This window comes from Phalacrocorax aristotelis, chromosome 1 (assembly GCF_949628215.1).
Source record: "Phalacrocorax aristotelis chromosome 1, bGulAri2.1, whole genome shotgun sequence".
Taxonomy (NCBI): Eukaryota; Metazoa; Chordata; class Aves; order Suliformes; family Phalacrocoracidae; genus Phalacrocorax; species Phalacrocorax aristotelis.
Window position 1 is genome coordinate 180,112,888 of NC_134276.1, and position 18,055 is coordinate 180,130,942.

Sequence of the window (18,055 nt, forward strand, 5' to 3'; positions counted from 1 at the left end):
TTTAAAGTTTATGTATCTTACTACTGCTTGACAAAAGCAAGACTTAGATACGGACTTTCAATAAAGAATGTTAAAATTGGAGCGCTTTTTTTTTATTTTTAATTTAAACTACATTTCCAAAGCCTTTTTAATCAATTCTCTGTTCTCATTCATACCCTAACACTACGATATCTGCAAAGCACTTGAATAAAAAAAACTAATGCCATTAACTGATGAGCTGTTCATCATTACTATCTCTTTTGGAGGAAAGACTGCCTTCATATAAAACTGCAGGTAAGCATTTCAGTAATTTAACAGGCAATTGTTACAAACACAAGGTACTTTCCAAAACGCTTACCAGAAACTGAGACAAGAAATCAGATCATTAAAGTAAAATACCCAAGCTATAATCAATTTTAAAATATCCTGTCAATCAAAAAGCAAGATGATATTTAGCTAGTACTACAACCTAGAAATGTTCTACCAGACAATTATTAAAATAGGAACTTTTACACTCAATTTGTTATATCAAAGTTCATATACTGTAAGCTTGTGTTTTACATTAATGCAATTCTTCAGTAAAAATGTTTTTAAACTAGTAAAATCTGGAAAGTCAGGCAGGCAAGAACCACCTTAACAGGATATTTGTGCCATACATTTTTCCTCTGACAGAAATTAGTTCCAATGTTAAATGAACTGAATATTCTTCACTAAAGAACCCAGCTTTTGCATCTTTTTAATTAGCAATAAAACGGTAAAAGCAGATAGTCTTGAGTACAAAATGCCTTACCACTGGAAGCTGGGGGGAGTTCTCCAATCACAGTTTTAAGGCCAATGCTTGAGATGTCACGTAACTGTTCTTTATCTGAAAGCATGTTCGTACAGAGGGTATCTACAATGGTCTCCACTTGATACTCCTTCACTTTACTCACCAAAGGGCCAAGGCTGTATAACAGAAGAAAAGTATTAAATCTGCAATCTTAAATAGAATCCCTCATTTTATTTCAGTATTCTGCATTCAAGTCACAAACTGAAGGTTGGTTTTGGTAGCAATGTAAAGCAGAATTTTAAAATTTGAAAACCTTCAACTGGTTGGGTTGATAACCTGTCTCCATAAATCTAGTAACAAAATACTGGTGTAGTACATGTTTTTTATCTAGTGGTAGAAATGGTTTTTGCATGACTGTTCTGCTTCAGTCTCAAAACCAGAGTCCTCTTTACTTCTCAGTTAATGCCAAGATTTATAACAGAAGTTACCTAGCCAGAGCCATCAATTTCTGTGCTTGAGAACCAGTGACTGCTTAGTTCACAGACAAGTTAGCAACCTTAATTACTGCATCTTTATGATACACAACACTTGGGTTCAGTCTGATATACACTCACACTTACTCTATACCTTAAAGTACCTTCCTTAATAAAATGTATATGGTAAAACACAATGACATGACATGCCCTGCTTCAGAGACTCCAAGCACCACTGTACATGCAGCACATAGTAACATTTCCTCTGTTTCCTCTGAATTGTGAGGTTTTAGTTATTCCAACTGTTTTGAGGATCATCATAATCTTGTATTCCTTTGTCAAACGGTCCCGATCGTTCAAAATACTAAAACCACAGATGTCCTATTAAAGCCTAGTTCATTGGTAAGAAATATAGCACCCTTCACCAGCTTCCTAGCCCTATCACCCACTTTTAGCATCTCTCCACTGCTATGTTCTGCTCCAAAAGGAAGTTATGCAAAACTGAGCCTTATATTGTTTCTATTTCCTTCCATTCACCTGTGAAAAACTACCATAAGAACCCCAACCACTTACTTTCTCCTACCACACCTTCAATTTCTCATTCCAGATTTGCTGATCTAGTTTCCACCTATTTTTAACACACCTGCTTCAGACAAAGGACCTCAGAAATGGGAAATTAGTTCTGAAAGACTTTAGATTACCAAATATTTTAATCTAATTCAACTCCCTCAAACATAGTATGTTAACAAACACATCAAATCCTGGGGAAAAAAAGTGTTAGAAGCTTGCTATAGACACTCCTACCACATTCCATCAAAAAACATTAGTTGACCCATGCATACAGAACCTACTCTGAAAGACATAGCTGCCTTGTTTTACAAGTTCTGTTCTCTGTATGTTGATCTTGCCTGCTATTCTCTATTTAATTCTCTGTGGTGGCGTCCATAATATTACTATCCAATCAAGAAAGTGTGCTTACTGAGACATCAACACTAGAGGTAAGATGTGACATGGAGCTAAAGTTCTGCCAAGCTTAGGTTCTGCACTGACCCTGACAGAAGTGAAGGCAGGAGAGGAGCTGTGCGCAACAATCACGCAGGAGAAAAACCAACAGCTTGAGACAGGAATGGAGACAGGAGTAGCGAGATCCATCAACAGAATACATGGGAATCGTGAACTGGGAGTGTAGCCAGCAGAATGAACAGAAACACAGACATATCTCCAGAAAACTACTATTTATTCTCTCTTCCATCTGAATCAAAGGGATAATGTATAGCATTCTGTCTTGATCTTGTGCACAGACCATACCCTAGTCATTTTGTCGCTGCTCCAGACGTCTCACCAAGGAAATCCTACAGCCTGATTCTCAACAGCACCTCAAGCTACACACATCACCATCAAATTCAACTTCAGCCACATTGGGAAAGCACAGAAGATTTTCAAGAGATTTCACATGCATGTTCTCAGTGTCAACTTTGATGAGCAGTGAAGTGTGAGGATTTTAAGTGAGCCCTTTGTATTGAAACAATGTGGTTAAGATTTTGAGGAGTGGAAAGTCACGCATAAGGTTGATATTTTTTAGGAAATATTTTTCAAAAGCTTAAGTTTTGTTTCTGTTTTTGTGAAAGTCAGGGCCCAACTTGCAGTACAAGAGTCAAAGCGAGCCCGCGCCATGGTTCCATCAGATTTGCACTCTGAGGACAGAGAGCACTGAAGTGGTTTCAAGCACTGAGATTAGAGGCCACATCTCCTATCGCAACTGACAGAGCCAAGCAGAAATCATGGATGTTTCTGTGTCTTACAAGGGAGGGTCCAAGTTTTGTATTTGCCCTTCAACATTGTACACAATGTCCACAGAACCTCTCCATAGATCAGAACTACAAAACTGAAATATGTGGATATCAATGTACGAACAAATGCAGAAAAAGGAGAATCTTAAAGCCAATCACAAACTGATTGTATTAGGACTACATTAAAGTGCAATGCCTCCATATAAACTTTAGGGTTTTTTCCACACTGAAATACCGTATAGATTTGCTTTTCATTAAAGTTGATTCTAGCAAAGCTAACAGACTAAAATGATGTCTATAGGGTTAATAAACACTAATTTTGCAGAGCTGAAGTCAAACTGAAACGCTAGAGGAAAAATGAACAAACTTGTTATCAAAACAAGACTAAGATCAAGAGAACAAAGTTTAAATTTTCAGATATATACCACTGTTCACTTTTGAGACTGCAATGATTTAGGACCATATGGTGATGACCTTATTGAAACATTAGAAGTAAGCAAAAGCTTCACAAGCAGATGATGGAATTATTTGTAAAATAGATTAACATAATTCACAATAAAACAACTTTCAATGAGAAGTATTTGTCTAGTTTAACCCCTTGTCAGGTGTAAAGGGAGTATGCTGTCCAAAGATGGACTGTTTTCCCATGCTTCGAATATAGTAATATTTGAAAATATATTAATTTGCACTTTAAATTCATTTATTTGAAACAAATAGCAATTACCAAACTTTTAAAACAGTTCAGCCACAAGTCAATTTGATACACAAGGGCAAATATTTTTTCCTCCCTCCCAAAACTAGCCTTTCAAAGCATTTACAAAAACAAAACAAGCTCAAGACACTAGGAAGAAGGTGGGAAGAGAACTTCCAACTTCTTATGTTTGATTGTACAATGTAATAATGGAGTTGCCAGATCATGGTACAGAGCTAAACCCTGATTAACAAATATAAGTATGCAGCTCTAGTAAAATTAGTAAATTCAAAACATCATATTCTAATTGTATCAGATTACTGGAAAGAAACTATCTGGATGCAAAGTACTTCCCTTCAGACCTTAGTGATTACAATGGGGGGAAAAAAACTTTTTATGTCATAAATTTTTAAAAGCTTTTCTGAATTAAGAGCAAGTTTCACATTAAAAAAGCACAGGCATTAAGTCAGCTGCACAAACTGGGGGGTGGGGGGGGAGGGAAGGTGGGGGTCAATCAAATCATCTATAAGCAAGTAGAAATTCTGTCCAAGCTAGCAAGATGCTAAGCTCTCAGTGAAGACTATTATTCTGAAAGTAGAAGTCCAAAATCCAAATCCCATTACACCACTCAGGCAAAAAACTTACTCTACACTTAGTACTTAAATCATCTAATTACCACATTATTGTACCACAGAAACCCACAAGTGTTTTAAGACAGAAAAATCACTTGAGCCTTTACAGTCTAAGGGAGGGTTCCTGTCTTAATTTATATGTATTGAGACACAAGGACACACTGTATAAGAGGACAAGCAGAACATTTTTTCTTGTTTTACTGGAAATGGCTCTGGAGTTTAAGTCTAACTCTCCAAGAACACAGCTGGACCCTGGGTTCACTACTAGCTAATAAAACTGTCAGCCAGGCAGCTGTGAGGGAACACACAGGTCACAGACCACTATTCAGACGGAAAGGCTGGAGGCTATGACATTCAGCATAAAGGCACTGAAGTTAATTTAGGAGCTAAGTACCATATTTGCCAAGAATGACAGCAAAGGAACCCCACATGTTTACTACCTTGCTGGTGCTGCTTGGGGGAGGGAGGAAGACAAATTCCTGCATCACTGTAGCAGTGGAGATCTGAGGATGTGTAGCTTAATTCCAAAGTGCTGTTAAGAAGGAAATGCCATCTTACATTACTTCTACTGTTGACCTATACATGCTTTGTATGTATCTCACCATTTTTTTCCATGTGGCTTGGCACCTTGGATCATAGTGAATTAACTTCTGAATGTATAGTCAAACGTGACAATTTGTTCATTTTGAACAAGTCATTTCAGCAATCCCCACTTCCAGTCAGAGCAACTATCCTTTCGAGTGTGCATGGGGAAAAAAGGAGGAACAATCTGGTCAAACACAGTTTAGAAGCACCTACACAGTAAATCCAAACCCACATGTTCCAAGTTCCTCTGAAACTCAGTCTTCTCTTCAGTCTCAGAGCATCAAGTTTTCCATTCCTCCTGCTACAAAGGCTCCCAAACGCTCAGAGTTCCCCACACCTTTTATGCTTCCTGCCTTAGAAGTCCTCTCAGTCATTCCAAAGCCATCCCTCTCCACCACATAGCTCACACCACAGGACAACTGTAGACCCTCAAAAAATCATTGTTCCACCCGATCTGGTCACCCAGTTTCTCCACTCTTGAGAAAAAAAAAAAACAAGACAGTGTTCCAACAGCTCAAACTAAACTGTTACACCTGTGTAACAGTGTAGAATGGAAGACTAGGCTCAGATTCAGAAGACTGTAAGCTGGTAATTCCAGCTGGATTCAAAGGGCTGAGATCTATTGCCTTCCCTCTCAAACAGCTAGCAGACATGGCTAGGTAGGATGAAACCAAAATACATCTTCCATCCCAAAACCTGTTGTATGTACCCCACTTGCTGCTACCCTTCTTTCCCAGGTTCAAGAATTCAGTGGCAAGAGCTAATCATCATTAAAAATGCCCAACAGAAGCAAAGGGCAGCAAACAAGAAGGTCAGACAGAAGAACATGGACAAAGGAGATTTATCTATTATATAAAGGAATCCCCTGCGTTCAAGCACCAAGCGTGGCTTACAAAAGTGGTAAGTAAGCCGAGTAAGGTTCAAAGTTTTGGCATCAGTGGTCTGTCACCATGTTAGGCAAACTTGGGAGCTTCTCTTTCAATGGCCATGCTCATAATGTTTTAAGATACCTGCATACCCCTGTGGACTCAGAACAGCATTTGCACTCAAGGCACAGCACTTAGTGAACACCTGGGAATATGCAATTCCCAAGACAATCACACCTACTGCTTTCCATGCCTTCCCACTGTAATCTGCTCAGTTTCCTTCTCTCCTAACCCACCATCACCCTACTCATGTGGTAAAACCCGCTGAAAATACTGGCAATTTTGGAATTTAAAAAAAAGCAAAGGTAAAACATATTTACCAAAACCATGCACTGTAGTATCACATCAACTTAGTTTTGCTAATGCACAAAACTTGGAACTAATTTGACATTAGTTAAATTAGGCCTCAGACACCTGAGATTGTGGCATTGGGGCAGTCATAATGCATCAAATTCAGAAAGACTGCAATTCACTCATTTTTGCAGAGTATTTTACAGATATATGCAGGTATCTTAAAAATAAATACACAAAAACAACTTCGGTGCAACACTTCTAGAAGATAAAGCACACAGACAATCTCAAGAGAACTATTAAGATACTGACTCGTATCTGTTGAAAGGCATAAAAAGAAGCCCTTCAAGTACACAGAAACAAAGATGTAATGGAATGGTTTCTCACTTGCTTCATAAGTACACCTACTCCTGCAGAAATGAATAGCTCTGAGAGCACTCTCTGTTAAAAGCAGCCAAACCTCAGGCCCTAACTTGATACTGCCCTTTAATTTAGGAAAAAGGCACTGTACTGGAATCTTTAGCTTCCATCAAACCACCTCCAAAGCTACTAAAAACCTAAAAGTAGGGTTTTAGAGGACCTTATCCACAATCTAACCTGGTCATTTTATTGCTTCTATCATGTTAAATTAATACTGCAATCTTATTAAAATAACTTTTGGACACTGATACAGGTAAAGATCTTTTTCCTCCAACAGATAAATTCATGATAAATTTGTACATAAGCTTTTGCTAACACAAGGATTACCAAGAATTATCTCCCAGACTCAAATACATCAAGACATTCCTGACTGCATTCCTAGAAGTTGAAACATTTTCTCCAGTTGCTCAAAAAGCTCACAGCTTTCTCCACAACTTGATCTCACTCTTCAGCCAGGCTTTCCCTTCAGTGTTTCATTGACACATCACTCATTTCTCTTCAAAAACACACCACTGTCAGTCAGCAGCTACTCACAGCAACATTTCACTTGTCTACCCTTGGCACATAGTAAACTGTTTTGCAAGCGATGGAAGCACAAATCACCTAGAACACAAACAATCACATTCCAAGGTATGATGATCATCCACAGTAGTCCCAAGAAACTCCCTGTGCATTTTAGGCAAGAGACTACGGTATAGAAAGGTGCAAGTGCAGAATCCATAGAAACCATTTCGCACCTGTAATGCTGCATGCTCCAACAGAAGTACTGTAAATAGAAGCACTAGGAAGCAGGAACAAGCACATGTACAATTATGGAAGCATATTCACATAAAACTGAGGAACAGTATCCTTTCAGAAATATGGCAAGCCTTCAGAACAGCAAACCTGAAAGTCTGCTTTTTATCAGTAGCAAGTGAGTTTACTATCTGGTTGGTGAGATTCCAGGTGGCAATGTCATCTCTCCTTTCACTGCCAGAAAGGTCACATCTTCTCTTTTTGCAGTTTGCAATGAATTGTGCAGGTCTATAAAAATACATCATCCACACCCTAGAGATCTGCAGCTGACACCATCCTTCTATATATCGTCTTTGACAGACCAGAAGTAGATGTCCACCAAAAACAGTTGTTCCAGAAGTGAAAACATCTGAAATGATGGTAAGGATTTTTTTTAATCTAATCTATTGAACAACTACTAAATTCTTCTGGTTTAAATATGGTTACTTTTCAAGCGTAACCTAAGAGTAACTAAAATGATCACAGCAAAGCCTCGTCAATTAGGCTCATCTCAATTAAGTTTAGGAAACAGTTTTTTGCCGACATTTTAAAGATGACCAAACCACTGAAATGACAGTGTCATTCACACAAACACTTGAAATTACAGTTTCTAGAAAGTGTTAAACAAGATTTTACCTGAATTAGTGTTTTCAGTCCTTTTCATTCAGCCTATTAGTTCAATGAAGCTGACATAACCAATTATGAAGTAAATTTTTAAAAAAAGACTGCCTCGAGCTTTTCTGACCTTTAAAATCAGTAGATATCACTTACAGACGTTATTATTAGTCCCAGATTACAAACTAAGCTTATCAGAGGTTGAAAATAAACTATAACCTTCTTTTATAAAATCAGGTGGGAATACAAAGCTTTTGCACTTAAGCATGTATTTTACTCATTTTAAGGCAGTTTCAGGTTTTAAGTGCTCTTTGATCTCTTCCCTTTCACTAGCCAATAATTTGCACAGAGTTTCTCTTAAAGTCAAAAACTCATACAGCTGCCTATGGAAATAAACAGCGACTATAACACCCTGTCTCCTTTAAGTTACATACATTTGAAAATAAAGGTGTTCACAGTGCAGCTCCTTATTAGGAAGGCGGACACCAACTCATAATCAATTATAGTCTCAAACTGGCATATTTTAACAGGTATCAAATAAGCACATTTACTTACAGGGAAGAGTTAAAATTCACAAATGGGAAAAAAAATTTATTCAAATCCCCAGTATAGCATGATGTGCAGCAATGTATTACCACAGCATCCAAAACGCTTTAAAGCTGCTGAACTGGATCAGCCACACAACAGCCAATATGTGCACCATCCTGTTCACATTAATGACTCACGCTCACAGCATCAGGCAGGGTTCCCTATATTGAACTACTGCCCAGAGAAGTCACGCTGATAAATGCGGAGAAACTACTTTAATCCCACCTTTTTTTTTCCCCATCTCTGTGTGTGTGTATATATATATGCATGTTTGGATTTTACAGGTTTCAGGAAATATTTCGGTGTGAAACAATAGAATTTCGTAAGAATATGTTTAAACGGCAGAATATCAAACTGTAGATAACTGCTCAAAATGAGAAGCAGTTCATCCTTAAACTGCAACACTGAACATACGAAACAATGTGCAATTTGGGCCAACATTACCAGTATTATCAGCAATGAGGAACAAACAGTCCATCTAACACAATACCTATGCTTACATAAACCATACTGCTTCTCTAATCCAGATGCACATAATCTCGGATAGAGCTACAGGCGGTATAACTACTACTGCCAGAAGGTACACAGGATATCATGCTGGACTACACGAACGGCTTTAAACTAAGACTATGCTGTAGGAATGTCCAGTACCAGTTTCTACATTGACTGACTGTACAACAGCCTATGACTATCAGATGAAGCAAAAAACAACTCCTCCAGAAAAAAAATATAGACAACAAGAATACATTTAAAATTGTACATGCTCTTAAGAAAAACAAGGTGAGCAACCTGCAGTTACTGACCTAGTTTGCATCTACTCCTGCAATAACAGCTTGACAACTACATTCCTTTCCCTTCTGTAGGGTCAAAGCTTAGAGCAGGTTGACTTTTACTAGAAGAGTACTAAGGCAGCTCATTAATTTTCATCTGTATTTAGAAATGAACTGCACAATCGTCTTGCAAGGTAGCTACCCAAACATCCGTGCACTCTTAACCTGACTTCTGCTAACCAAAGGACAACATGTTTTATCCTGTCCAAAAATAGTGTAATGTAACTGAAAGGATCAAGAATCACTAGTGTGTTTCGAAGAGATAATAAACAAGTTCATCAGCATTTTAACTAACAAAGCCCTTCCTACCCAAATGTAAAAGCAAGCAGCAGATAAGGCAAAACCAGGAACACTGCTTACTTGTTGCTATGCTTGCCTAAAAATAAATGCTGCTTTAAGGGTGCTCCAGGATGTTTTAAATCTGCTCTTTTCAGTGACATCAAGAATCAGATCTTGAAAGAGTGATCCTCCTGAAAGAGATTCTTACCTGTTCAAGGAGTGGTCAATACCTTTGCCATTCAGGGTGTTTCCATTGATCTACCTGTAGAGGAAGCTCCCCTAACAAACTGCTTCCTTCCTCAAGGGAAAAAAAAAATGTCTCAAATACAGATTCAAAAGTACATAGGGTTGTCTTAAATCCTTTCTCTGGGAGAGGTAATCTATATCTATATGGGTCATCAAGTACCAGCCTGATGAAAGTTCCTGCTGATAGTCTCTAAAGTTCACCAGACCATTTAAATTAACAGAGATCTAGACACAGTTTATGCTTTCCTCAGCTGAAAGTGCCAGCAAATCCATAAGAGAAATACACAAGCAAAGAACGCCAAGACATAGTATTTAAAAAACAAAAAAGTCAAGAAAAATTTGCTGGCTGAATTTAACCTCCCAATGAATTGGACTTACACCCAGTCTTGTAGAAGAACATTTTAGTTCAGCTTGAACTGCCTTAGAAAAACAACAGCTTAATAGCATTCAACCTCTCCCCCTCCTTCACCCCCACTCCTGTTTCTACCAATGCTCATGAGATTGCAGGAGGAGAGCACTAAGCGAGAAAAACCTAAGTCCCCAAACCAGTCTACAACAAAATCAGGTAAGCAACAGCGCAAGAAAAGGGACAAGGAGGGTGAGAACAGCAGAGCAGCAGCAGTATTAGCTTAGACTGGGTTAAAATTGTCATGGAACAATACCATCAGCATAAGCTGCCTTATGAAGAGAGAACTCTTCTAGGGTGGTTCTTTTTGTCCTCAAAGCCTATCTGCAAGTGACTGTGATGCCAAAAAAAAAACTTGATATGTTCAAGAATGTACACATTCTATATGAGTGTTCACAATTTACCTGAAAACTTTTCCATTGTGTTTCTTGTCCCAATACAGTAAATTTAACACTGTTCTTTAATATTATTTGTATTTCTCGAAAAGACTCCGAACTTCTAAAAGATCCTGTCATTTTAATTAAACCCAAGAACTTTCAGTTTGCCAAAGTAAACTTTAAAAATAGAAGAATGATTAATAACAACAGGACATGCACATACATGCATACACAGGCAGCCATCTATTTTCTCATTCTCTTCCCTTTGCACTCTTTCCTTCACATTTTATTTAAACGGTACTTGTACTTTAGGTCCAAAATTCTAACGCTGCCATTAAAGATTGTGATATATGAGCTGTGTCTATGTGCATTAATCTAAACTTCAGGATAACTTTAGGATGTACGCTAAAGATGAGTACTGCATGTATGCTGCAACGTAACTTTTCCATAAAATGCTATTTCACAGAAAGACAATCTAAGCCTGAGCCAAGTTTCATAATAATCTACTCTTCTGATTGAGTATAAGCAATCTGTTTCAAAGCCACAGCACTTAAGCTGTACCACAAGGAACTCTGACATTTCAGGAGTTTGAATTTAAAAAAAGGACATTTTGTATGTTTGTTAAAAAAAAGGAAGAGGAAAGGAAAGGCACATTTAACAACACCGCAACCCTGGTCAGAGTAGTGAAAAAGTAGTGACAATTATATTACTGTACTGCTAATATTCAGCTTTGGCTTGAAACTTGCTATTCCTACACTAATTTCTCTGTGCAAGGTTTTGGGTACCATCACTTAAAATATTTCAGAAGCTGAAGCAAGAACTGCTTCTAAGTGCATAACCAGATGTACACACGGGCTTTAATTTTCTGCTTTGCTAGTCTGATAGGGCAAACTATAAAGAATAACAAGCTGAAACAAACTAACTCAGCTAGTCATAATGTGAAACTTTTCTTCAAAGTTGTCCCAAGCTCTTGTGTAGCAAGTTTACTTCAATCCATGCCTCACAGAATATAGCATAAACGGAATATTTAAAAAAAAAACCTGAGCTCACAAACCGGAAACATTCTCAGGAACACTAGAAGCTTCTTAACAGAGGCCCTCCTTAAAGGGCACAAAAAGTCAGAAGGGCCAAGAACAAGAAGTAAGTCATAATAGCACCTCTTCAAAGGGTGCTCCAGAAAAGCCACACCACACGTAAACCTAAATAAAGTGAGGAAGAGAGGGTACTGAAGCAACAGAAGTCTCTGAAATGTAAGTAACTGCACCCTGACCCCACAAAACATTTATAGTTCCTGTAAAGCATGTAAAACCATTAATGCAGTATTCTGAATGTTAGTGAAGAGGTGAGTTCCATATTTGATAACCAAGACCATATATTTACCTTTTTATATTTTTATCTCTGCTTGAAAACTACTTCAATACTACACTTCTTCCCCTACACATCATCTACCATCTCACAGCCAAGTATCAATGTGACGACTACCAATGAATTATAAGCTTTTTAAATCTATGCAGCATTCAAGAATTATCACCAAAGAACAAGCATGTCATTCATATACTTTCAGCAAGGACTTCATGTGCTATTTGTCACCTGAAACCCCAAATGTTAATCCACAATGTCAACAAAAGATAGTTTTATAAGCAACTACAATTAAGGCAGGTAGCCTACAAGTACAAGGGTTCCTTTGTGGACACCAATTTCACAATTATTTTGCATAGCAGTGGTCTCAAGTTTTTCAAAGGTGCTTTATGTTGTTCAGTCATTAAACAATTCTTTGCACCACAGAAGAAGAATACCTACCATTTGACAGCTAAGTTTTGCACCTCACCATTTTTATCTTCCAGTAATTTCAAAATCATCTTCACCACTTTTCTTTCACTGTCATCATCCAGCTTGATAGAATCCTTCTGTAGTTCTGTCATCAAGTCATTAGTAGCCATAAACCTGACAAAAGATAGTCAGTTAATTATTGCTAAAAGGATACAGGATATTCACAGTGCTCAAGATTCAAGATTCAGTTTCTACCATTTGTTATCAAATAAATCACATTTAACCTTAAATTACTGTTACCTCTTTTGTAATGCAAGTAGCATTTATTTTAGTTATAGAAAAAAAGGAGAAAAATTGTAATAAAAAAATGACAATAACTTCTGTTTAGATCACCATCCTTCCCTGATGAGAATATCTACATGTTTTACTTCCACTGTTTACATTATATTCCAAATTATCTCCACAAAGGAAAACTGACACTTTCCTGGATTTTAAGTAATCCTTTCATTAGCTATGCTGATGCTGTAAAAAAAAAAAAAGGCGTTTTTAAAGTTTGTTAAAAATAATTAATCTCTGCTGAGGTTATTTTAAAACAACTTTTAAGCAAGAAGAATACAATTTTTCAAACATTCTCCCTAATTCACAAAAGTCAAACATTAATGGAGAAATAAAAGTGAAGCTACATTTTACGTATTTTTCATTTTCTTGCCCTGTACAGACTAGTTTGTTTATAGTCCAGACAACAGATCCAGCCCTCCATCCAGAGAGCCATGTTAAAGACCAAGGACCAAGATCTCTTCAGAGATCAAGCAAATAAAATAATCTTTCATATCAATTAATTTACTATTCAATAACACTGTCATATCCACGAATACAAGAACATACTGACAAATTACTTTCCAAAAATATTGCTTTTATGCCTTTTGTTTCTTTTCCTTCTGAAGTCTGTTTTCCAATCTGTTCTTTTGTAAGCGTCCTCCCTTCCCAGAAGTAATACAGATGTATTACTCAATTACGAATCCCATGGGCTTCAGTACCAATCCCAACCCCCATTCAAAGCCCCAGACAAAATTGGTTTGTAATTAAACAGTTAAGGTTGACATTTGGACTTCAGGCACATCAGCCTCAAGCAGACATCACTTGAGCTCAGGTCATACTTGGAAGGTTATCTTTACAGCCTGACACGCTAGATACTTCTATATTGAAAATGTAAGCCAAGACTCTGCATAATCTTAGTATGCATCACAAATGCCAGATGCCTGCCTTCACATAATGGACCGCAACTTGTCCTGTCTTTTAATAAAGTAATTCCAGTCTACTAGTCTCAAGGTGTTTCTAAGATAAGACCCCACTCATTTTTCATTCACTCCAACAGTCCCACTGAAGCAAGGCTGTAATCTGACAGGAACCAGATGTGCTTATAAACAGATGCTGAATGTGAATGGCACCAGCTTTTAAGCGCAGCAAGGAAAAAAGCTACTTGGTAAGTAAAGGTGATGGGCAGATTGGATGGGAATAAGGATATACATGAAGTCACGCAGTACTAGAACATTCCCAAACTGTCTCCATGTTACTGCTATATTTACCTCCTTTTCTTAAATCTTCTTAATAGCCTCCCCTCACTTCCCTGGTCGATAGCTCCCATTTCGTAGCCTTACGAGTTCACAGGCACTCATCACCAGCTTGTGACAAGCTCCTAAACTAAGCAGAGCTTGTGCATCCTCAGTGCATCAGCAGCTTCTGCACTCAACAACTGAGGAGTCCTCCTGGCAGACTCCTCCATTAAAAAAGAAACCCAACCCAAACCCCACAACTCTGTGGGGAGGCATGGCAACTTTAAAGTAGCTGGTATTTAGAAACTTGGTTTTGAGTAGTTTAGATGTGGCCTTTAGTCACAACTGCTTCCTCCTCAGGCACATCAAAACTTTACCTGGTGCAAAGCAGCAGCATGTCAGCAGCTCTTCATACCCTGTACTCAAGAATAGTCATTCTCCTCCTCCAGTGAGGACACTACTTCTCCCACAGCCACACAGTAAACTGCCACCTTACATTACTGCCCATTGTTAGAATTTAAGTTTGAGTTTCTGGACAATAAACGTTACAAACATTTGCATCGGACAAGTCAGTTTATCCAAAAAACAGAGGATTAAATTTTACAGTAAAGTGTTTACCTGAACTCTGGGTTACACTCAGCTCCATGCTATCTACAAGTTAACTATGCTGTCTCTCTTCATATATACGTGATCTAAGAATAAATGTACTTACAATTCCTGGTACTAAATACCATTTTATCCATTATGTGAATACATGGCACACAAAGTTTCGTAAAATATGTAATTGCATAACAGCCAGTTTGTAGAGGTCTATCATTGCTCAGAATAACTTTTTTAATATTCAAGAATTCCAAAGTTGTTCAAAGCTCCCTCCTAAAGCAACTACAAAACAAGTTTTAACTACATGCAGCTGGGGAAAAAAGTACTTGCTACAACTGCATTTTACCAGTATAGCCTACATCTTTTATGCAGAAAGTTTTAAACTCATCAAAATCAGTATTTAGTCGCAAATCCATTAGACTTTTTTGTAAGTCATCCACCCCAGAAGCACAAAATGGAAAGCTCACTTAATCACAGATATAAATTAGCGTGAAAAAATACAAAAACCTTCAGTAACTTGTAGAGGGAAAAACGTTTGCATCTATTTTTAGCAAAATTTAAGTAAACCAGGTAATTCTGGACTGTCTCTTTTTAGACTACTCAATATTTCTCTCTAATTCCAAAATTTCTAGCCTAAACTCTCCAGGTAATATCATGCTACTGAAATGTGAAAGAAATGGACATAAAAACCCCATAAATTTATCACATCTGTGCCCAGTGTGCACAGTTTGTCAAAAGCAATCAAGATTAATCAAAATCCAACTCTATGGTTATTTAATCATCACCTCTGTTTTCCTTTAGATTTTAATACATAAGCAAGAGACTTGTTTGGATTTCAACGTGTTCTGTAACTATAAACTAATCACTGTAATGCTGCAGCAGAGCAACAAAACCCAAGTGTATTTTATGCCTTCTCCCTGTCTGTATTCCCACGTACCCTCTTTGACAAATAAAGGCTTGAAACATGAATTTCTGGTTGCATACAATACAACGTAACTACTTTTAACCTAATGCTTTGCTTAACTACTGTGTAAATGTAGCACCTCTGCAGGTTTTTAATAGCTTACTTATACCATTTCATTTTTTGATTAGTCAGGTGTTTGCATTTTATCTGCTATTCATTTATTACAAAGCAAGCAAATGATCCAGTAAGAAGTAGTGGTCTTGTGACAGATCCTAAGCTCAAAATGACATATACCAGTCCTGTCCCCATACGGCTTAATTGGCCTTCTCTCTCTGGATACGCAGACTTTCAGAGGCAGTACCAAATTATGCGAGGAGCACAAAACCTCTCTCTGTCTACAAGATGCAGCATCCAGGAAGCATATGAGCTTAGGATGTTCAAGCTGGGTGGCCCTTCCCTGCTCCTATTTGCAGAATCACAGGATCCTCTTTTTTTGAGGTTGGGAAGGAACCCGGGGAGCTCATCTCGTCCAATTCCCCCCCGGTTAAAGCAGGATCACTTCCAGCAGGCTGCTCATGGCTTTGTCCATTGGGCTTTTGAGCATTTGCGAGGACGGAAATGGGGCGGCCGGCCGCCTCTCCCGCCTGGCCCCACACAGGTCAACAAACCTGACGGCGGCTCGGGCCGGAGCCCCCCGGCTGCCCGGGATCTCTACCCACCACGCCTGCAGGCCGCGGCTTTTCGGGCACTGCCGCGCCTCGTCCTCCCCGGGCGGCAGGAAGAGCCGCTCGCCTCCGCGGGAACTCTCTTCCCGGGCTAGCAGCAGATTCGCGCCCAGCCCCGCAGGGGAAGCCCGGGGACGGGGCGGGGAGGCCCTCTCCCACCCGGAGAAGTACCGCGGCGGGCACAGGCCGGGCCCGCCGCACCGGGCCCCGCAGGCCTCCCCGCCGCCGGCACCTGCCGGGCCGCCCTGACAGCCGCGGCGCCAGGCCCGGGGCCGGCGCGGAGGCGGACGCGGGGGCAGGGCCGGGCCGGGCCGTGCCGGGCGACGCGGGGCCTGCGGCGGCGGCTCCCACCTGAAATCCTTGTCGCTGGACGTCATTTTCTCCAGCAGGTTGGAGATGTGGTACGAGGCGCTCGCCATGTTGACGGACCCGGCCGGGGCCGGCGGGGGGGCAGGGAGAGGAGGAGGAGAGAAGGAGGAGGAGGAGGAGGAGGAGGAGGAGGAGGAGGAGGAGGAGGAGGAGGCGGCGTCTTCCCGGCCTGGCCGGCTCCACTTCGCCCGCTGCTGGGGTCGGTGCTCGGGGAGCCGGTGCCAGCGGCGGGGGCGAGGGCGGCGAGGGGAGACGAGCGCTCCGCCGCCTCCTGCGGCTGCGGCTGACACAGTGGGAGGGACGGGCGGGGCGGGCGAGCAGCCGCTCGCGCTCGGCGCCGGGTCAAAGGTCGAGAGGGCCCCCCACCGGTGCTGCCGGCGGCCCTGATTGGCTCTGCCAGCGGGCGGGAGGTGCCCGCGGCAGTGTGACGCCAGAGCGTACGTGGCGCAGAGCGTGCGCGGGAAGTTTAGGCCGCCGTTGAAGAGCGGCGGGGGGGGGGGCCTAGGGAGGAGGAGGAGGCGGCGGTGGCGGCGGCAATGCCGTGGCGGACTACGCTTCCCGGCGTGCATCGCGCCCGCACCGCGCCCGGGGCTATTGGCGGTGCACGGCGGGATTTGTAGTTCACAGGGAGCGCGGGGCCCCCGCGGCGCTTTGGCCGCTGGGATGCGGAGCCTCGCTGTGGTGCTGGGCGGGGCGCGGCGGCCTTTGGTGTCCCTGAGAGAAAGGCTCGTCGGCCTTGGGCTCTGCCGGAGGGGGAGCCGGCTGGAAAGGGTCGTAAATAAATCCCTCCAGCCTAGATGCTGCACACTTCAAAAAGGGTTCGCCAAGTCTCTGAGCGCCTGCCGGTGCCTGCGTGGGGCTTCTGGTACTGCGGCCATTACAAATCCACGATGTGTCCTGGGGTTGCAGGGCTGCAGCTTCTGTTCCAGGCCCTCTCGTGCATGTGCAATGGCTCCCCTTGTAGCTGAGCATGCTCTGAAAAATGTCAGATGGAAGTGAAAAGTGGTGGTGTGAAAATTAATTTTTGTGGTAAATAAAGGCATGCTTCAGTTCTGGACTTGGTTTGCAGAAAGCAGCTTGCAAATGTGATGTCACTGTTTTAAAAGGTCTTGGAAGCCAATGGGCACCTCTTAAGAGAATTTTTTTTTTTGCGTGCCTCAATTACTGTTCACATCAATCTCATCACTACTCTGGGCCTAACCTGTGATCTGCCTATGCATCGTTAGGTGACATGGAGCAGTAGAACTGGGAAAATACTTCCATGTGTTGCACCTTCTTTCAGGTTTCATATTAAAATACAAGAACGTTAAGTAGCCTTAATCCTCAGTTACATGTGCGTACAGCAAAACTCCTAAAGAAGTGCTTTTTGAGTGTTTTATGTATATTAAAAGAAAGACTTGAACTAAAAAGGAAATTTCTTTAAAATAGCCGTTTATTACATGCAGCTTGCAGGTAGCCTTGCG

The 18,055-nt window shown here is 40.7% G+C and overlaps 1 protein-coding gene across 1 annotated transcript in view; it reads right to left on the reverse strand.

Moving 5' to 3' along the window:
* Nucleotides 1-16,818, reverse strand: part of CAND1 (cullin associated and neddylation dissociated 1) — a 28,969-nt gene extending 12,151 nt beyond the window's left edge. Inside the window, exons 1-4 of the mRNA XM_075080861.1 lie at nt 16,732-16,818; nt 16,575-16,695; nt 12,472-12,615; nt 770-924 (exon numbers count right to left, since the gene is read on the reverse strand). Coding sequence (XP_074936962.1) covers nt 770-924; nt 12,472-12,615; nt 16,575-16,642 — 367 coding nt within the window. The 5' untranslated portion in view covers nt 16,643-16,695; nt 16,732-16,818. The remainder of the gene's footprint in view (nt 1-769; nt 925-12,471; nt 12,616-16,574; nt 16,696-16,731) is intronic.
* Nucleotides 16,819-18,055: the final 1,237 nt, after the last annotated feature.